At 35.5% G+C, this 22,166-nt stretch overlaps 2 protein-coding genes across 3 annotated transcripts; one reads left to right on the top strand and one right to left on the bottom strand.

The window, feature by feature from the left end:
* The first annotated feature begins 1,442 nt into the window (after window positions 1-1,442).
* rpz4 (rapunzel 4) lies at window positions 1,443-7,952 on the top strand. Its single transcript, XM_062985881.1, has 3 exons — window positions 1,443-1,521; window positions 6,364-6,427; window positions 6,585-7,952. Exon 3 carries the CDS (start codon window positions 6,609-6,611, stop codon window positions 7,782-7,784), a length of 1,176 nt encoding a protein of 391 aa, XP_062841951.1. The 5' UTR covers window positions 1,443-1,521; window positions 6,364-6,427; window positions 6,585-6,608; the 3' UTR covers window positions 7,785-7,952.
* Window positions 7,953-16,170: 8,218 nt separating this feature from the next.
* On the bottom strand, window positions 16,171-20,998 carry tmem176l.1 (transmembrane protein 176l.1). 2 transcript variants are annotated; one of them, XM_062985602.1, is made up of 7 exons: window positions 20,928-20,998; window positions 19,112-19,294; window positions 18,498-18,602; window positions 18,356-18,412; window positions 17,718-17,957; window positions 16,614-16,733; window positions 16,171-16,495 (listed from the first exon to the last, which is right to left on the bottom strand). In XM_062985602.1, the coding sequence occupies exons 2-7, from the start codon at window positions 19,283-19,285 to the stop codon at window positions 16,445-16,447; spliced, it is 747 nt and encodes a 248-aa protein (XP_062841672.1). In that variant the 5' UTR covers window positions 19,286-19,294; window positions 20,928-20,998; the 3' UTR covers window positions 16,171-16,444. The 2 variants fall into 2 exon arrangements, with proteins under 2 accessions (XP_062841672.1, XP_062841673.1); XM_062985603.1 differs by having other exon boundaries at window positions 20,938-20,992.
* Between the last annotated feature and the right edge of the window lie 1,168 nt (window positions 20,999-22,166).

The following is a 22,166-nucleotide window of genomic DNA, read 5'->3' as shown; positions in this document are numbered from 1 at the left end:
CTGGTACCGGGGAATGTTTACCATACTGTTACCATTCCTATTAACAATATTCTGTAATTATGGACTGGTCAGACTTTAGCACAGGTTTTCAATTTGTATTCATCATTCCTAGGTGAGATTGAGTCCAGAAAAGTTGTGAGCATTTCTGGATGTTGTTTATATGTGGCTTTTACTATGCAGAGTAAAACAGTATTTACTGACAGCAGCTGTCCACATGTGTTTTATTATAGAAGCATGACTTTTTTAATGAAGGCCTGTCTGATGGATTAAAGTCAATAGCATTAAATATTTGTTCCTGCTAATGCCTGGATTCTCTGTATCTTTATTTTATAGATTGTGTGGTATGACTTAATTTTAATGGTTCTTTAACTGTTGGACTGTTTGCTAAGGCATTTTTTGCAACAGTAAACTTTGTGGTGGGGGGACTTGAACAAGTGACCTTGTGATAAATAGTCCACTGCCTTTATCGCTGAGTTATCACTGGCTTTAAAAAACAGAGCTTTTTATTAATGCTGCCTAATACCCAATCATAATAGCATCACCTTATGCCTACTCTTCTCACAAACATTCCAGTCTTAAAATCAAGTCAAAATCACTGTGAAAGACATTGTACTAATCACTGCATTTAGTTTTTACTTGCATTGTGATTTTACATACTGGCAGAACATTTTTAATTGGGTGTATATGTATTCAGTGTAAGAAAGGTTCATATTCAGAATACAGGTAGATTATATCTCTGGGATAATATTTTCTGAATTTTTGTTTATCCACAAAATATAAATGTATATTAATAAGACACTCACATTTTTATCCACCAGCTTTTTCCTCTACAACACTATTATGTTTATCAATAAAATATTTTACTCTTTCTCAGAGCTTTCTATTATTTTAGTAACTATAGTAATATAAAAAAATGAACCATTTTATTTCAGGGTGTTTTTATTCAGCTTATTCAAGAGCTTAAGGTACAGTAATGTATTTCCTATGTAAAAATATAGAACAAAAATGAAAATGGAATTAATATGATTATGGAATCTGACAGTTAAGGTCAATGCAGATAATTATAATGAGCTCAATTATTAGCTATTCAGTGATTATCCAATAATTGTTACAGACCTACGTGCACTTACCAGCAATTTAGAGATGCTGATCTGCATCTGAAACTGTTCTGCATGTTTTTGGGAGGTGAAAAAGGAAAACATACCCAGAGGAAGCCTGTGTAATCAAAGGCATCTGGAGGCAAGAATTAAACCAGGTATTTAGGATCAATGTTGCAAAATTAAAATTCCATTCAGATTGTTCAGTTGGACAATGAAGGGTATTAAGAATCAAACTACTGTGCTAATGAAAACAAAATATTTCAACAGTAGAGCCAGTAGAGCAAACTTAGGAAGGGTTAAATTCCTAGATTTAATACTTTCTCTTCAGCAAAGGGTGTGTGCCACAAGTTAGGTAGAGTTAAAGGAAACTACACCGACTGGACTCCGTAGTAAATTATAGCAATTTTCTAACCATTTGCAGGTGAGTTAATCAGGATAAAGACTGTGATGATGATAAAGACTGAGCGAATGTGGTGCAGTTATATTTATTATTTACTATATTATAATGAAATTAGCTTTTAGAAACAGTTCAGGATAGAAGAGCTAAACTGCAGGGCGTTTCTGTCTGTCTCTCAGAACAAAACATTTGGATCATGTTTTGGTCATACTCAGTAATTTTTAACAAAATATCATTTTGTTTCGGTTTGATGTGCAATTTTGTTGTAACTGTACTGAAATACTTAAATATATCAGCATTTAAAACGTCTTAAAATGTCGCGAGTTTGTTTTTAACTGTTCGGTTTTCTTTTCAGCCAACCAGGAAGTGAGATCACAACACAGAGAAAAGTTTTCGTGTTTAAGTTCCAACATTCTTATTTACTGCTCTCTTATAACTCCATACGTGATTTATACATGATTTATACTTTATTCAGCAGCAGGTTATGTTTAATAATACGATGTATTATATGCATTATTGTGAAGCACACTGTACCGAGCTGTAGGTCACTATACTCTGAGACTGGTCGGAGGAAAATGTCGCTCCCTTACTCACTGACTCAGAGGAGGAGATTCAGTGAGATTCAGTTTCTGTGGCAATTCATTAGTTTTACTGACCTGAATATAATCTTAAATAATGACCATTAACTGTAGTACATACAACATGGTAGATTATATAATCCCTACCCTACAGCTGTACATGCTTTACAGCTTGTCATGTATACTGATCTATATTAATTACAGTTTATGAGTAATAGGAAATGCCTTAGTTATATACTGAGATGTATGTGTAAAAGCTAACTAAACTGCATAAAATAAAGTTATATAATGTGCTATATTCATTACAATTTATAAGCTACAGTATATACATTATAGATAGATAGATAGATAGATACTTTATACTTAACTAAATTGTATGCATTAAAGCTATATACTAGGGCTATATTCAACTGTATATGAGCTACTGTAGATAGATAGATAGATAGATAGATAGATAGATAGATAGATAGATAGATAGATAGATAGATACTTTATTGATCCTGAAGGAAATTATTATGCCAAGCTATATGCTTTACAGATTACTTAACTAAACTTTATCTGTAAAGGCTATATACTGAGCTATATTCGTAACAGTATATGAGCTACTGTATATGCTTTACAAATATATAGAATGCTTTTTGCATTTTTGCAATATATATATTAAGGCCGGCATGGTGGCTTAGTGGGTAGCACTGTCGCCTCACAGCAAGAAGGTCCTGGGTTCGATCCCCAGGTGGGGCGGTCCTGGTCCTTTCTGTGTGGAGTTTGCATGTTCTCCCTGTGTCTGCGTGGGTTTCCTCTGGGAGCTCCGGTTTCCTCCCACAGTCCAAAGACATGCAAGTGAGGTGAATTGGAGACACTAAATTGTCCATGATATAACCTTGGGAACTGATGAACCTAAAATCCTAATAAACACACAATATATTAATATTTTGTTTTCAATAAACAGCCCGCACTATGGATATCCACATGGTATGTTACAGAAATAGTCCGCTCCCAAATTTTTGGCCTAATAACAGTAAAAAGTAGTCCTTCTTGAAGTAGTTTTGATTATTATAGTTTCACACTGACAACAAATTCAGCTTTTTATTTAAAGTTAATTGTTTATTCAAAAAGGCTTTCCTTTTGTGAACTCCCCTGGACAGGAAATGGCTACGACACAAGCACAAATCCATTTGTCTACTAACCATTTTTATGCGGATTTCAACATATCTATTAAACCATTGTTTTTCATCATTGATCAGCTAGAGGTTTTCAATAATTTACAGCTTTTTGGCACAGCCAGATAGATTTTCCATGATGATGCTTTGCATTTTTGGATGTATACTTGGTTATATACAGTTGAAGTTATCTACATTTTTAAGAGCATGGTTTCATTGCAGTCATTTTTTACCACAGCTGGGGACTTTTCTGTGACCATATAACTAGGGCTAGCTTGACTGTATCTATTTAAAAGTAAATGAAACCATAGTCTCCTGCCAGGTTCAGGAAAAGAGCAAAATATCAGATCATAGGAGAGCAGTAGGGACTGTTCTGGTGCTTTTTTGTTTGTGTAATTAGCAAATTCAGTCTGGCTTTAAGGGGCTAATTTTGAAGTAGGGGCTTTTTTCTTTACAACGACCTTTAAGCCTTTAAGTAACAATTTATGACAGGCCTGTTTTCTGGTAGTTTTTGGATTACATGTAACCATTCAGGCAAATTTTCTCTCATGTGCATTTTAAAACGTGCATTAAACTAGCTCTTTTTATAGGCGGCGTACAGAAGTCAACTACTAAAGTTGGTCATATAACTTTTAGTTGTTCTAGTTGCCCTGACTGTTATCTGTATGTGGATGTCATGGCTGAGGGTCAGCTTTTGCTAAGAAACTCTTTCACATTCTTCTAATATTTTGTTGTCAGCTCTTACTGAAGTATACAAAGTCATCCATGGAGCCTTTTTACAGACCTCAATCACTACCCGATATGTTAACACTGCATTAGTGGTTGTTCTTTAGTACTGACTCTCTCTAAAGTGCTGCAGATAACCAATAGAGAAAATTACATGAGGCAGTGTGTAATGGGTCGATCCAATGCTTTCTGTTGCAGAAAAAACTGTAAAAATATCTATGAAGACAAGCATAAAATACCAGTCAGCCTCTTGCTGATACATAGGGAAATTAGGGGAACCCCATTTCAGAGCAGATTTACATAACACACATGCTCCTACTTAAAGCTGCAGTATGTAACTTTTTTGTGATTTATAAAACAAGAATTTTTACTGACAAACAACTCATATGTTTGTATTTTGTAACATCAGACAAGATCAGATTTATCATATGGTCGCAAGCAGCATGTCAATACACAGTTATAAAACAATGAAGTGTCTAATGTTAAGGAATCAATTTATTGGGATTTTTGCTAAGTTTTTCTAAAAAAAAAGTTCAATGTTTTAGAAGACTGATCTGGTGAGTCTAAAACTACTTAGATTTTTTACATTTTAAATGTTACTGTCCTGAAAAAGAGAATTTATATGTACAGTATATGTTATATGTATTTAATATTGTTTTAATAAATTCACCAAACAAAATAAATATAATGTTGTGGGGACATTAAATCTTGTATTAATCATATATTGATTTGGTTAAAAAGAAGCTGAGCAACGAGAAAGGAAAGAAGTCGATTAAAAAAGGAAACTGATTGCCAGGGAGAGGCTGCCAATGTAATTTTTTTCCTGGTTTCAATTCCAAGTAAATATCAAGGCTTCTTTGGAAAATGTGCTCCTGCCTAGCAAGCTGAACGACCTTGTTAACATTTTTCCACCCAGTCACACATACACACTGAGAAAAAACTCCCACTCAAGAGTCTCTAATCTTACCAACAAAGTGCTGGTGTGGCTGCAGGTTTTTAAACCGTCCAGGCAAATGCATTATGTGAAACAAATGAGCAGTCATTTTAAGACCAACTGATTAAACATTTACAGTCGGGCGGAGCTTGTGCTTGGCTGGTATTAAGACCTGCAGCCACAACAACCCATTATGGATAAGATTGGACGTCTCTTATTTAACTCTTTTAAGGATCTTATAGCTGTATTATATTTCTGTTAAACTACTCCTGTAGATTGTGCATTGTCTGTTGTATAACCATTTCATTAAGACTTGGTTGGCAAAACTGACGGAATGGCTGCTAGTTTTGCCAGCAAGTACCTGGAATTGTCAGTCTTATTTGTAAGTTTTAACATTTATAGTTAACTCCCATTATTTATTTGTTTGTTTGTTTATTAGAATTTGAAGGTGGTGTTTCACAATTTGTTTCACATGAATCATCAGTTCAAGTTCATTGTCAAACACCATCACAGCCAATTTTTATATCTTCAATTCATCTAATATCATATGCATGTCTTTAGACTTGTGGGAGGAAACCGGAGCTCCTGGAGGAAACCCACACAGATACAGGGAGAACATGCAAACTCCACATTCTTGTTTGTGAAGATAAATGTAAATTAGAAAATAAATTTAAACCAACAGCTGTATATAAACAATGGGGGTTTGTTGGTTATCAGTTAATTGGTTAATTAGTACCATCTCTTGACTGCATCCATTAAGAAATAAATAGAACAGTGGTCTCCTGACAATGTAAAAAAAATAAATCCAAGCTCTTACCTAATGCTAAAGAGGCATTATGTCCAGATGGTACGATGAAAAAAACATGAATTAAAAGCAGCTAGAACATAGGCAACACTGCCCACAGTCAGTCTGGCTTTACTTAATTGAATCAAGTTTTAAATGTATATCAAAGTGTAATGGTCACAAAGATAAAACCTTACAAATGTCAGTTTACTGTGTGCTATTAAATGTGTAGTGTGTCATTTTCTTTTTTCAGTATGTGGCAAATTAATATCTAAAAACGATTTATGTAAAGCAATGGCAGTGGTTAATAATTTACATACTTTTACTTCCAATCTGCCTACTTGACTGATCATACTGATTTTCTATGCCACAGTTATATTAACACTCACTGACACGTTTCATGTAATTTTTTTCCAGCTACTTGGTTAAGTTTGCTAATCAAGTTTTAGTGCAGTTGTAATTAAGAATATATGTATTGTTTATTTATGTGTATGCTGAATTATTACACCAACACTATAATATTTAATTTTGTCTTTTTGTCATGTATGTATGGTGCTGTGAGCCTTTTCTAAGTTGATATAAATTCCTTGTGCATTGTTGCCATATTACCTCATGGGGTGGGACATCACAGGCTGGCATGCTCTGATATCTGAGCTAACCCTTTCATTTCTTTTTTTCTAACAGTGGTCCCACCTTTCTCCACTCACGCAACTGCAAAATCCCTCAAAGGCTCACCAGGACTATCTGTGTAAGTTTGCTATTCATCACATTCTGGCCTGTAAAATGAATCTCAGTTATAAACAGTACATTAAATATTTTTAAACAGTACATTATTTTTGTATAAAAGAATGGATGGTGAGACAATTTGTTACCTGATGATTATTGTACTTTTTATTCACATACAGTAGGCTTCAAGCATCTCCGTAACCATGGCAGATGACCTAAAGAAAATTGTTGCAGACAAAAAGGATGTGGTGGAAAATGTGATGGAAGCATTTGAAAAGGGAGCTGAAGTGCTGGCCAGTATTGCTGGAGATATTTTCCCTGTCTTCTCCATAGCAGCTCCCATTGTGAAGCTGGCACTTGATAATGTGGAGAGCAAAGAAGCAGAATACATGAAGGAACAGTTTCAGAGGGTCCGCGAGCGTCTCGAGGTCATATCGGAGGAGGTCAAGCGCATAAATGATGAAGTGAAGAAAAGTGGAGTGGATGCTGCTTACTTCTCAGTGGAGGAGAATATGACCAACCAGTTTCGCAAATACATGGACATCCTCAACGCCAAGCCCAAATTCAGAGAGGTCAAGAAGAGGCTGTTTCTGGAACACTTCAGCAAAACTGAAGGTGACAAAAACCTGCACACGCTTTATAATGCTGTAACAGGAGATAATTTCTCTGGAGAATCCATTCTGAATATCACTCTCGACTACGAACAGAAGAGCCGTCGGCCAGTGGAGGACTACTGCGCCAGACTGAAGCAGTTGTTCTGCATAGGTCTTATTGCCTTAATGGGACACGCAGCTCTGAAAGGCGGTGAAGATGAGCAAGAGCTGCTTCAGGATTGGATCGAAAAGATGAAAGTGGTCCAGTCAAAAATTAATGAAGTTATTGAAGACTGCATCAACAACTTCCCAAGTCAAGCAGAGATTGATATAAAGCATCTGGTGAGGGACCATAAGGACAAAAGCAACCAGCAGCTGGTCAACATGATCATTGAGAACCTGAAAAAAAAGTATGACTGGGTGTGGTGGTCAGTCCGTGTCTTCGACTCACCAAAGGGCTTCTTTACCAGCAAAAAGGACCCCCACTGTGCCACAGGCAAGAGCAGGTTCCAGGTGCCTGACCCAGATAACAATTTGAATGTTGTGGTGTCCTACAGTGCTTCTCCTGAACCAGTTGACAAAGACAAGATCCAGGAGCTGGTCCAGTCCCAGAAGAAGATCTCAGTCCCAGGAATTGCAGAGCTTCTGTTTGAAAATACTCCTTTGTGTGTGATTCACGTTGTCAACAAGTCTTGCAAAAATGTTGCCTACTCATGGAGCTTTACAGATGAGCTTCATTTATTTGAGGACGACAAGAACTTCTACCTGTTTGTTCATTCTGCCTGAGCCAACAGAGCAACTGTAAATTTACTTTTGACTTTTAATTTTGTTACTACTAGGGGTGGGAATCTTCAGAATCTTCTTTTTAGCTGACAATTCTATGTACAATTTCATGTGATTATTCTCTATGCATCTTGATTGAAATACATCTTGATACATCTTTATTCTACAAGTGACAAGTCTAAGGGAGGGAGGGTCTTATGGGGTTTTCTCATTATCACTACATAATGCGACTGAACCATGGTCTATATCCTGGCACAAGTGGTGTGGAATTGACAAGAAACATAGTTGAATCTAGGAAACACTTAACCAATAAACAGCCAGCATTCACACATTTACAGCATTCAAAATTAGCTCAGCTAAACTCACACAACTAACATTTGTCCTTTATCTTTGCTGTTAGTTTAATATTCGCTAGGAAAGAGCACAACTTGGGTTAGGATTTTCTGCTACTTGCTTGGAGAAATGTTTATACCACTGAAGTGTCTTCTGTTAAATATTCTAGTATTGTGAGCCCAGCCATCAAAAGGGTTTTCATCTGGTCACTGCAAAAGAAAAAGAAATTTAAGATGCATAAGAACACAATTTTTAATTACCCCTAGAGACTAAGGCTAACGTCACACTACATGACTTTAAAAGTGTACACAACTTGATCTCTTGTAATTGGGAGTTTTTAAGTTGTTGTGAAATCACCGACAGGTCTGTCCGGTCTCCCAAACTACATTTTGTTACGTTGAGTCTGTGAGCAATTGGCGTGCCTCTCGAATCATGTATTGGCGTGTATTGGCATGTATTGGCGTGTATTGGCGAGTGGGCAAAAATCATGTAAACTAGGCATATGTGCCTAGTGCCTAAAACAAAAGCTAATATTTGCTAAAAATATTTCATATGTAGTATTTTTATCTGCAAAAATGTGGATGTTTTTTGTGTAATGCTGCAGAATTTTATGGTATGTTTAAAATTGTATGTCTGACAATGATAAACAAGCCAAATGTGTTGTTTTGTGGTTTGTCTCAGTTGCCTTTGCTGGATCATAAATGACTTACCAGCTTAAATAACAATGAGTTAAAAAAAGTAATGAAATTAAGCACAGTAGTTGTTTTCTCATGATGCAGCTAAACCATTTTCATATTCCATTTTTTATTTACTAACGTCACTATTCTTTACCTGGGCATTCAGATGGTGCAGCGTTCTAATGCACTAGCCCAACACCACTAAGATCCTGGTTTAAATTACAGCGCAGCTCTGTGATGGATTGGTCCAGTGTGTTCCTGCATTTCACCCAGTGTTTCCTGGTGGAACTTGACCAGCCGTGACCCTGATCAGGATAAAGCAGTTGATGAAAAGAAAAAAATTATTATTATTCACCATTGTTATTATAGTTTTAGAAAGTCAAAGGCCTTGGTTTCTTTATCTCTACAGCTGTTTGGCCCTGTGTTCATGTTGTGTCTGTTTTTTCACATACTCTGTCTTTTAAAGACAACATCAGACCTGGAATTACTACGTTCCACCAAACCCAATCTGGACAAGTTAGAACACATCATGAATTAAAAATTTTGTTTTCATGAACATTTTACATAGCTTTGGAATGTGTTTATTTTAAAGAGTTGTTTTTCTAGGACAGAGCTTTGTAACAACTAAACCCCACGGCTTTACATACAGTAACGTCAAATGTTAACATTCCCTTAAAAAGGTGTTTTTTGTGGCAGTTGCAATTATTTTTGCAAATAGAAATGTTATTTAAATGATAAAAAAAAATACAGCAACTTAGTTTATACTTTTAATGATATACAAACTTGTTTAACTTTGTAGCATGGCATCCTAATTCCCTGTTGGTGATTACTAGTGATTATAACTGGTTACTTATCTGTGTCTATATAACTGTATCCACCAAAAAATACATTCAACAGTTGTGCTGTGCCAAATGTTGGAAATCCTGCTTAAAGGTCATTTTCTAGAGGGTTAAATGTAAGCCAGGCACCACCAAAACAAGTCTGCCAATAATAATGAGCAGCTGTAACAAAGGTGACTCTGTTCTTAATCAAGCATTCACCATTAAGAATCTGGGCTTAGAGCCTCCCATACAAGAAAGAATTCCCTACTTCAAAAGTGGCATCCTTTTTTTCAAAAAAAAAGAAGCAGAAACAGGACCTTCATACATGCACAGCATCATTTAAATACAAGGCTTTGATTCTTGTATGATCCAGTATTACAGATGGAACAAGACTACAAAGGTACAGTTACTTCAATATATTTTCACATAACAACTGTACTTTTGGATAAACTTTGTGTATTTAAAACCTCAATACAAAAATATTTTGCACCAACATTATTGGTTGTGGAAATAAGTCCACTTTTGTCCACTTTACGTCTGCTTTTCAATAGTCAAGATGTTGTAAGAGGGCAGATCAAAAGACCCAAATCATGCAACCGAAATCTCCCCTACAACATTACATAGTCACTGGACTCCCCCATCATAAGGGTTAAGCATTTAGGCATGTACTGTACTCGTGATGTACTGACCAACTTGTTTAAAATATTATAGTACTTTGTAGGCCATGAACTTTTTCTGCCATTTTAAAGGAAGAAAACGTATTCAGATCTTTCCTTTATCAACCAAGTATTTTCTGATATACTGTATATACTTCACATTGTTTATGCAACAAATCAATGAAACAGAGTGACATTAGGAATAATTTATTGTATTGAAACAGGTTTTCTAAATTACTGTGTAAAAATCAGGTGTCACTTTAAATCCTCACTGAAAGTTTAAAGTTGTATCAGTATTGATCTTTATACAATAGTCTTTATTGTGTATATGTTAGTGTAGCAATAGAGGAGTTTCTCTAACACTTTACTGGAGATGTAGATGTGGTTGTGCAGTGGGTGAAACACCCTTCTTACTCTGTAATTACACATGGGAACACTGGACTGCCGTTTCTATTTAGGGTTTAATTCCACTGCACCATGTCTGCAAAAACATGTTTATAAATACATGTCACAAAAATGTATTATAAGTCTAACTAATCATGGATTAACCCAATCAAAGATTAGACATTTCATTTTAAAATCTATTTTACCTGCTGAACTGGTTCTGTTTGCAATACAAACCATGTAATGCTAAAATAATTCCTAAAATACAGTTTACCTTAGCTGGAACATGAAGCTATTTGAACAGTTAAAGAGTACAACATCAGGGTTTTTGTAATCATGAACATGAATTCCCAGTACAGTATATGACCATCACCAAACTTACACTGAATCACTGAGGAATGCTTACATACATTTCTGTTGTCTGAAACTTCAGGTTTTTGTGTTGGGATGAACACCACCCGGAACTCTGAACTCAAGGCAGAAAACACCAGATAGTGCACTGATCCACACAGGGCATTACAGACGCATTTACTCACACTAAGAGGAAATTTAGAGCAGCTAATGTCTATTCACTACAAATAGTTTACTTTTAGGTCTATAAAATATTAATTTAACTAATCAATAAATCTGCAATAAATCTCTATATTTTTTGGTAACAACTAATAGTTAACAGTCACATAAAGTGTGTAACTGTTCTGTGAAAATGTTGCATAACGATAAAAAGGTGCTTTTAAAGTAACTTTTAGGCCTAAAACCTTAATGCTATTTTATAAACAGTCTGCATTCTAATACTGTTTCTACACATTGTACATTGTTTAGTCTGGCTGTTTTTGTATTTTTACATGTAATTTTTAATGTTTACTTTTATAACAAAACCGTTAAAGAACCATTTGAGTCTAAAACTCTGATTTGTTTCTTGTTAGAGGGATTAGTTATTAATAAATAAAGAACCTTTAAAACAGAAGTTCTTTGTGTTTAAAAGTTATGTTGTAAACCATTACTGGCTATTTCACGACACAGTTTAAAGAACACTTCTTGGTTCCACACAGCAATTTAAGAGCCAGTATTGTGTCTGTCTAAATAGTTCCAGTTAATATTCCAGCCTAAACCTTAATAGACATTAATACAGTCTGCATTCTTATATTGCTTTAAAACTCATGGCTCTTTTTGTACTGCAATTTCCCTTCATGCTCAAGCAAAAAATGAAGTTCACTGACCCAGTGGTGACTTTTCAGAGGCCCCATGGGGCTGTTTATTCATAGTTTGTATAGACGAGTTTGCCAAGAAGACATTCCAGTCTAATTCAGCTTCTGTTTAAAACCAGCAAAATTATAAAGGACTGAGCTTTTTATTAAAAGGAAGCATAAAAACAGTGGAGTTATATTTGTTCTATTTAAAATATTATCTTTGCTACATTGAAATCACTGAAATGTACTTGTTGCAAGGCAGGAATACACCTTATACATGGAACCAATCCAGTACAGGGCAACATAAAAAAAATATATATTAATAAGAAAAAAACTGGTAACTTAAATTGGTCTTAAAGACTGGAAAAATATTTTGTTATCAGGGAAAACAACACAAAAAGGTCTGTTTTAAAATAAATGCCTAATTTTTATTAATACTGTTATTTAGACATGGGTTCTGGGGATCTAGGTTTGATCGTCACCCCTGGTCACTGTCTGTGAAAAGTTTTCTCCCTGTTCTTTTTGTGTCCATGTGAATGTCCTTGGTGTACTCAGGTTTCCTGCCACATGCAGGTGGGAGTGATTGCATGTTGCACTGCGATGGATTGGCACCCTGTCCAGGGTGTATTGCTGACTTGAACCCTGTGCTGCTGAATGGCATCGGACCCTCAGTGATCCTGGTTTGTGATTCAAGATTTTCATTCAGTAAATACAAATCTGCTTTGTGGTAACTTAATGTATAACTAAATCAAGTGACTACAGTTTTGTACATAACACCAGTTAAACCACTTAGCCTGGTTATGCTTATTTCCAGTCACTGTTTAGAAAACAGTTTTATCTACACAGTGTATAACAACAACCTCTGTTTAACACACACACACACACAGTATAATCATATGATGTTCTGATGTGGGAATGCTAGAAGTCCATATTTTTAGCTTTTAATTTTAATAATAAACAGTCATGAATAAAAGCCTGTAGGATTGAGATCTAACACATTGCTGCTCATCTTTTTAATTATAGTACAAAGATATTTTTATTGTGTATGATGTGGGCATTACGTCTATAAAGTAAATGTGCCCAAGACTTAAGCATACAGTAAATAAAAAAAATATATATTTAAACATTAACACAAGTACAGCCACAAACTGATGGGCAGTAAAATAGTTTTAGTTAACGCATTACATTTTCCACACTACCGTGTTATGAACAAATTGTATGAACAAATGTTTCAGTCTTTATAATCAGTCTGACATTGATTTTAGTAAGAATATGTAGGTGAGTACATGTATGTGTGGGTAAACAGATGGGCTCGATTATTTGATTTCTCATACCTACCTGTAATTATTGATAAAGACATACATTAAATGGCAAAAAGTGCATTAATATAAATTTGCCTCATTTGCACCTGTAAGAGTTAAGAGTTTTTTAAGAGTCTGTCTAGAAGACTTTCTGCAATTTGTGCCCATTCATTAAAAGGTATTTCTTGTGTCCGGCATTTATGTTCATGTACAATTTATAAACCTATACATATTATGTTGTATATTATGTTATATTTATATAGGAGAGGGCTTTGCTCACTATCAATGTTCAAATTTATTGGGGTTATGGTGAGGTCTGATGCAGATCAAACATCAATTTTAGTGTGCATTGTAATTTTTAATAAAATATGATAAATGTATGGGTAAATTATTTAAAATATAGATTATTATGAACACTAAGGCTGCAAACATGTGTTTTGTATCTACGTAACCTAAATATAAGGGCAACCAGTAAAAATGACATAAAAATCATTTAATCTAAGAAACTTACCTATTGCCCAGAGAGCGTAACATTGCATTGCTAAAATAGCATTGTGCTAATTTAGCAAAAACACAGAAATGGGTAAATAGTTCAGGTAATTATTTTATTTAGACCTAAAATATTTTGCCATACACAGAATTTAGCACACACAGCCTTGCATTGAGTCCGGCCCCATCAGGTGATCTCAGGAACGCAGCAAAACATCACGCGGCGTGAGACTGCTTTCGTCCAGAATGCAAAACTACATTGTGCTGGCATATCACTGAAACTACCCATCTCCTGCTCGATTTATTCTCAGTTACAATATTACATAAAAATTGTGAGCAGGTGATTAGCTCCAATAAAGCATGATCAGTGTCATCAGGCTACTGATGTAGCCATGGAATAAAGTACATCTGCCTGTGTTTATTGGCGAAAGGATAATCACTGTCTTCCAACTGGCAGACAGTTTGCTTTGTATCCTTACAGGTAAAAGACCAACTTCACCATAGTATTTACTTTACATTACAGGGGCACTACAATGTTAATGATTCAAAATTTAAATTCAGATTTTCATATCTCAGTATGCTGTCAGACCAGAATGTTCTTAAACTCTAGATGTAAACTGGGCATCCAGTGATTCATGCTGAAAATAATCCAACTTAAGTATTCCTGACAGAAGGAGAAAGAGCATAAAAACACAGACATGCCTATGGTATTAAGAAAATAATACCTGATACCTGCCTTTGTTTACTGATTACACAAACAATTAAACATTGATTTAACAAAAAATGAAGGCATTTTACGTTAAGCTTTTAAACACATTACTGGTAGAATTGAATTGATCCAACACTATTTAGAAAGTTTTTAAGTTAACTGCACATAAAATCAGTTTGTCCAACATATATTTTTAAATACTTCAAATTAATTTTAAATACAACTGTATCCCAATATCTTCACAGACTTAATGACATGCTTATGTTGACAAGTTCCTACCGTTGCACTGTTTCAAATAAAAATCACTACTTATACCATTACTTGTGTGTCTTTTCAAATAAAAATAAAAAAAGCAGATGTTAGCCAATACGGCAAAATGTATTCTGTAATGAAATTGAACATTACATTCCACTCAAAGTAAATGTGCCCTAAATATCTATTGTGACTGTGGACTTGATGTAGTGGATTTATTAACGTTAAAAGGGCCTGATATTTTTTAAGATTCAGCATGTCAACCAAGTTATAATAGTGAACTTCCCCATTTTTTAATCTTTAATACTGCATTTCATCTATAGTAGTTGAAAACCAAGTCAGACCCATGGAATAAGGGAAGTCAGATTGTGGAAGATAATGTCTTAGTGAAACAGAATGTAATGACAAAAACACCTCATGTGGTTATGGGAGGAGGAGAATCAAGCTTTAAAATGGGTGCAGGCACCCTGAGGAGTGAGATGTCTATGAGCTACACCCGGATCTAGCTTGGTTCATTTTACTGTCAAGAAATATGTTATTTATGTTATTTATTTTCTCTGCTGCTTTTGGTGTATGGAATTAAATACAAGTAAGAAGGTTTTTACATCACATTAGAAACAACCATTTGGCCCTCAGTTCACTGTTACGTGGCAGGGTTATAATCCTCACTTTAAATAGATGTGAAACAACTTGAACAACAATGCAAACATGAGAACATAAAGTAAATAAAAAGCAAAGCTGACAAGTTACAAATATCTGTTCAAAGGGTAACATCTATTTTGCTTTTGAGAGTAAAGTAGCTTTCAGTGTAGAAATGTGAGGTTTGATAAATGTAAATAAACAAAGTCTTCTATTTTAAATGTTGCTTAGACCAAACACTCAGTTATGTTCTATATACCTATAAGCCAACTTTGTTAATCTAATGAACTATTGAAAGGACCTTTAAGATGGTAAGGGCAGGTTGATAGTGGTGTGTGAAAATCAGAAATCGACTTCAGCCTTCATTTTCTGTCTCTCTCTCAAAATGGCTCCTGACGTTCTAGAGCAGTAGGTTCATTCTTCTTGCTCCATCTGGTGTTTACACGATGAAACTACTCCTGGTCATTGTCAGCTTTCTTAAGCTAACTAGGGCCTGATTACAAACTAGTCACTAGTCATGGTGCTACGCTATTGCAGGAAATCACACAATATTGAATTTATATTTAATTACACACAGGGGCAACATTAAGTTGCCAAACGAGCTACAAGAATGTTTCTGCATGGTGGAGGAAAAGCAGATTGCCTGACAGAAAATCACTCTGACATGAGAAAAACTTTGTTTAAAGAAACTATTTGTGTCAATTACTCTTTCATGGGGATTCTGGTTTCTCACACCATGTTATACCAATTAACAAAAGTACAAATTGTACTAAACAATAATGCAATAAACTAAACATGCAGTCCAACTACCATGTAATCTTGCTAGGTCCAAGAATTGAAGAAGGCTGTTGCAACATAGTATAATGCTCATGGTTTTGAAATGTCCATCAAGCTCATAGTTGAGTGTTACTTTAGCAAACAAAAATGTCATCATGGACTGGTAATGATCAACATAATCTGAAGTTTATTGTGTAATGAAAGTTACAAGTAGTAAAATGTTGGATACAAATTTAAAGTAGTATTCCATTTGAAGGAAGCAGAATCAATAATCTAAGTTTATAATAAATGATTAACGATGATTTAACAATTTCCCATTAACCCATTAACAAAACAACAGACAGTGATTCTAGTAGGTGTGAATATACTGTGCATCAGTACATATAATGTGCTTAATAGAAAGGAAGAATAACATCACTATTATCCAGGATTGTGAATTTATTCTTGCATGAGGGGTTTGTAAAGTTCCGGATCCTCTTTCTCCATGTCCTGAAAAACAGTGCTTCGAATTAATAAATCTGTTTTAGAAGGGCAGATATCCGACCACTGCTCTCCCACCATAATCTGAGTACAAGTTGTTTTTAAAGTTACGTAAAATCATTTATACCTTTCCATCTCTAGTCTTCTTACAAAGCACCTTCATACTCAGAACACACCAGCTGGTGGTGACACAAATTTGAAGAACAGCAAAGACGATCATCATGATGTCTAGGCTTCTGAGCACCATCTAGGTAAAGAAGTCAGTTCGATAACACAGTTCAGATAACACAGGTGACAACAACATTATCAAATGCTTTGCTTTTTCAAATAGATAATAAAAGTGTTACTTTTTTTTTAGCAAAATAATTGATGAAAATGTACATGTTCATCATCAAGGGATTTTTTATTAATTTCCTCAAGTTATGTTACAATATTAAAAGAATTTCAGTAAACTGAATGGTGACATAAAAAAACAAACAGAACAAATGACAGCGGTTGTAGTTGTCTGAGACCTACCTACCTGATGTGAGAACCTGTGTAATCAGTAACCGAAAGAAAGTTTTGTATGTTGATTTCTGCTGTCAAGGTACAAAAAGGTAAGTATAGCTTGCCATGACTGAAATCTGCTGCATTTCTGCAGGGGTAAACAGTTGACTTGTATTTTTCATTTAATTGGGCTGCATCACAGACCAGTCGAAAAACCCATCATCGAAAGCACGTGCTATAGGACTGCAGGCATCAGAACAGGACACTGGAGCAATGGAGGACAGTCAAGTGTTCTGAATTCTTATTTTCCTCCAAGGTCATGTGGATGCGTGCATTTACTCATGGTAAAGGTGCCACCAGTAAGCACTGCAGGATAATCCACCTAATCCATTAAACAAGTGGTCATAATGTTTCGGCTTATTGGTGCAAAACCATAGAAGCTCAGCAGTGCAGTAAAATGTATTTGTGCCCCCCATAGTCAATTCCTATTTTCTGTTTTTGCCTTTTTGACACACTAAATGGTTTCAGGTCATTTAAATGTATTATATTTTTAAATTAATTGACGAATTTTTTTTGTATCTATCTGTAATTGTCCCTAAACTTAATATCTGGCTATACCTTTGGAAGCAACAACCGCAATCAAATGCTGCGACTTTTAACTACTCAGTCCACAAAACAGTTTCTCAGAAAGGTTGAGGGTTATCAAGATGTTTTGGCACATTTGTGAAACAACACTACATTTTACCTGAATTATGTGCTTGTTGTTCATACAAACACTGTAGTCCTCTAGTTTTTTTTGGTAGGTTTCATCAAGAGCATCTCTCCTTGATGGAGACGGTGTTGTCCAGGAGTACCGATAACCTTTCTCATCAGGTGGACTACATCCATAGAAATAAGGCCCCCTGGCCAGGTCCACTGAATATAACACAATGCCAGTTATAGCCAGTGCAACACCGACTACATTCATCATAACAGTCATGAAAACCTGTGAATACAAAAGAACCATTTGTAAAGTATTTTATGCACACACAGGTTACATTTAATCAGTTTACAAATCATGTGTATTTCTGAGGCACTTTTAATTTTTTTAATCAGCACATGCTGCAAGAAACAGCTTAATGCTTCTTAACAGAATAATATAAATATAAATCATGCAGTTTCATTTTCTTTATTCAAATATAAACTCAATGTGGCTTTATGTACAAAAACAGAACAGTTATACAATAACGTTGACAAACACAGTTGAAAAGATATTCTGTTGGCTTTTAAAGATTGTATACTCTAATTTCCCTAGTCTGTGAAAAGTTCATCACTGGCCATGAAATTCATGTATCTGTGTGTATATGTTTTTATGTATGCATGTAATCAAAGAAGAAAACATACCAGGCATGCGCTGGGAAACCTTTCGGCAAGAATACACACAATGCCAACTGCAATAAACTTTTAAATAATGCAAAAAAAATTATCAGCCTTTTAACACGCATTATTATTTCTGATATCAATATTAATTTAATTGTATTCTTACCACTCCTCCCAGCCAAAAGGGGCAGTACTGAAGCTCATGGCTGTAAAAGCCTAGACGCACAAATCCAACACCCAGATTTATCAATCCAATCATGATTTGTGCAGTCTGTAAAAGAAAGGATTAGGTTATTGCACAGGCTATTACCAATCTCATATAACAATTGTAAATAATTCAATAATCATTCATTATAATCACTCAAAAATACACACTCATGAATACAAACCCCAAATCCAATCAATCAACGAAGACATGCTTGTCTGCAGTTGCAATTATTTTCCATTGGAAAAAGATATTTTGGCCAAAATAGAGCTACATATTAACATTAGATTCTCTTTTAAATATTACAGTTATACAGATTTTAGTTCCTACATACATGGTCACATTGGTTGATAAATTACATTTGGAGAAAAAAGAAACCTTACTCACATTGCTGTGTGTTAAAGAGTATTTACAGAGTACATCTTTAAAGTAATTGTATGGCTTATTTAAACATCTTAATCTTTTCTTATACTGTATTAGTCATTGATAAAGCAATGTGTGAACCATCAATAAACTGTGCAACTCTAGCAGAAAACCAACATGGCATCTGTATACAACATGTAAACATTACTAACCGCCAGTGCGGTGTAAGCGCTGCCCAACTGCTGCGTTATTCTTTGAGACACAGAGCAAACAGGGCTGTAGCACATGGTACCCAGCATCTGAAAAAACAGCGGCCATTTGCTCTTGGGGTTGGAGGTGACAGTGAACACAGTCACCCCATCTGCCTTACTGACCGTCAGTGACATTCTGAAGCTCTACAAAACAAAAGTAAAATTAAGCAGAAATAAATGACCAAATTTTCTACAATAAACAAATGTAAGATTTTGTCAAAATAACATTACTGATAGATTTTAGGGTACAAAAGTAATTCCTGAGAAAAACATGTTACTTCATGTTACCAAATTCTGACCCATCCATCTACAACTTTTAACTCTGTTGGTGAACCTGTGCCCACTAAAGCCTGGAATCCACCATAAATGTGCTTAAATTTGATGTGTTGTGCATACTGTGCTTCTTTTGTTCACCATGGTTGTAAATAGCAGTTACATAAGTTACTGTTGGCTTCCTGTCAGCTCAAACCAGTCTGGCAATACTCAGCTAAATTCTCTCACCATTAGTGCATTTTGCCTGCTGAACTGCCACTTTTTGAATGATTTTTGGTTTTTCGCACATTCGGACAGCGGACGGTGTTTTTTTGTGTGTTTTCTTTATATTTTGTAAAATTCTATATTAAAATGGCCTCAAAGAATGTGCAGAGAAAGTGCAGTGGCGAGATGTTGTATAATTACTCCTGCCAGTAGCTGTCACCAGACAGAGGGGACAGTGAGTGAGAGAGAAGAAGGAAGTCGCTGAGTAAAGTATTCTTTCTTTCGTGCAATTACAAAATACAACACTATTGAAATAAAGAAGGAAATGATAGAGATGATGAGATAAATGAGAGTTATTGTTGTTTCTGGTAGATAGATTTTATAAAAAAAAAGAAGGAAATGTATTATGGTGTATGGTACAGCACACGTACTGTACTGAAATGTGATGTGTGTTTTTATGTACTACTGTGTATTGTTGTTTATTATTGTTTATTACAGTAATGTCTATTCTACAATTTAAGATTTAAGGGAAATATACTTGTATTTATAACAAAAAATACCATTTAAGACATTAGAAAGGTTAGGGGTAAAGGGGGGGTTTGGGAGGTCTGGCACGGATTAGCTCTATTAACATTATTTATTATGGGAAAAATAGTTTTAACTAACGAACATTTTGACTTAAGAACAGCCCTTCGGAGCCAATTAAATTCGTATGTCAAGGGTCCACTGTATTGTGTGGATTTGATTCATGATTATAATAGGTTGATACGTTTAACAACCACTAGATGGCGCCTGTAGTGTGTTTTAATACCGTCAAGGTTTCGGTTTCGTTCTACAAACTCCTTTTTAGTTATTTATCTTCATTTAATATCATTTAAAAGTTAATTACATTATTTCCTCCCACAAGGTGAGTGAAAAAAGTACTAAGTTTATTATCAAGTTCAGTTAGGCTAGTTTTATCTTAAAAGGAAGTACAGACGATTAATTACATATTCTCTTCCTCAAAGACAAAAATGTGCTATAAACAGGTTTAAATCTCAGAAAAGTAAATAATCTGCACTGCACGAACATCCAGCCACTTATTACTGTACATGCTGTAGTTATAAACGCTGGTAATATGAAATAAATGATATTTTTCTACCAGTTTTATTAGAAATGGCCGATGTTATAAGGCCGTCAGACATGCGTCTGTTTTTTGTTGTCTTGGTCTGTTTCTGAAGCGTATATTCTTTTCAAAACGTTCTTATATGATAATATATATCTTTTTATCGTTAAATAAAGATATACCAAATAATCTTACCTGCTCTTACCTTGTGTTTTCTCAGCGCTGCTGCTGTGACCAACTGTACAATCTCCCAGTCTGCGTAAATCTGCGCAATAACTCACTGCGCTCCAGAGGGAGCGGCTGGTATTACACACACTATAGAATAATAATAATAATAATAATAATAATAATAATAATATTTATTTGGATTTTAACATTATGTTTTACACTCTTTGGTTACATTCATCCAATTCACCTGTTTTTTTTCTGTTTTTTTGGGTCGGGTTATCGTTTATTATTAAAAGTAATTAATTGAATTGAATCAACATAAATATTTAATTACCAAAAACAAACTTTCATAGCATTAGTTTAAATACAGTACAGTGGCATTATCTACCTTATTTAGAAAAACATTCATCTGCTGTACGTACTCTATATTGCCAAAAGTATTTACTCACCCATCCACATCACTGAATTCAGGTGTTCCAATCACTTCCATGGCCACATGTGTAAAGAACCCAGCACCTCGGCATGCAGCCTGCTTCTACACACATCTGTGAAAAAATGGAGCTCAGTGAATTCCAGTGTGGAGTCCAGTCGTGAAATTTCCTCGCTACTAAATGTTCCAAAGTCGACTGTCAGTGGAAATGGAAGTGATTGGGAACGACAGCGGATGCTGAGGCGCATAGTGCGCAGAGGTCACCAACTTTCTGCAGAGTCAATCACTACAGACCTCCAAACTTCATGTGGCCTTCAGATTAGCTCAAGGACAGTGTGTAGAGAGCTTTATGGAATGGGTTTCCATGGCCGAGCAGTTACATCCAAGCCTTACATCACCAAGTGCAATGCAAAGCGTCGGCTGCAGCGATGTAAAGCACGCCGCCACTGGACTCTAGAGCAGTGGAGACGTGTTCTCTGGAGTGACGAATCAAGCTTCTCCATCTGGCGATCCGATGGACGAGTCTGGGTTTGGCGGTTGCCAGGAGAACGGTACTCGTCTGACTGCATTGTGCCGAGTGTAAAGTTTGGTGGAGGGGGGATTTTTCAGGAGTTGGGCTCGGCCCCTTAGTTCCAGTGAAAGGAACTCTTAATGCTTCAGCATACCAAGAGATTTTGAACATTTGCATTTGGGGATGGCCCCTTCCTGTTCCAACATGACTGCCAAGGTCCATAAAGACATGGATGATCGAGTTTGGTGTGGAGGAACTTGACCTTAACCCGATAGAACACCTTTGGGATGAATTAGAGCGGAGACTGTGAGCCAGACCTTCTCGT

This window comes from Trichomycterus rosablanca, chromosome 23 (genome assembly GCF_030014385.1).
Source record: "Trichomycterus rosablanca isolate fTriRos1 chromosome 23, fTriRos1.hap1, whole genome shotgun sequence".
NCBI classification, from domain to species: Eukaryota; Metazoa; Chordata; class Actinopteri; order Siluriformes; family Trichomycteridae; genus Trichomycterus; species Trichomycterus rosablanca.
The sequence above is the reverse complement of the archived record's forward strand: the minus strand, read 5'-3'. Positions and strand labels throughout refer to the sequence as shown.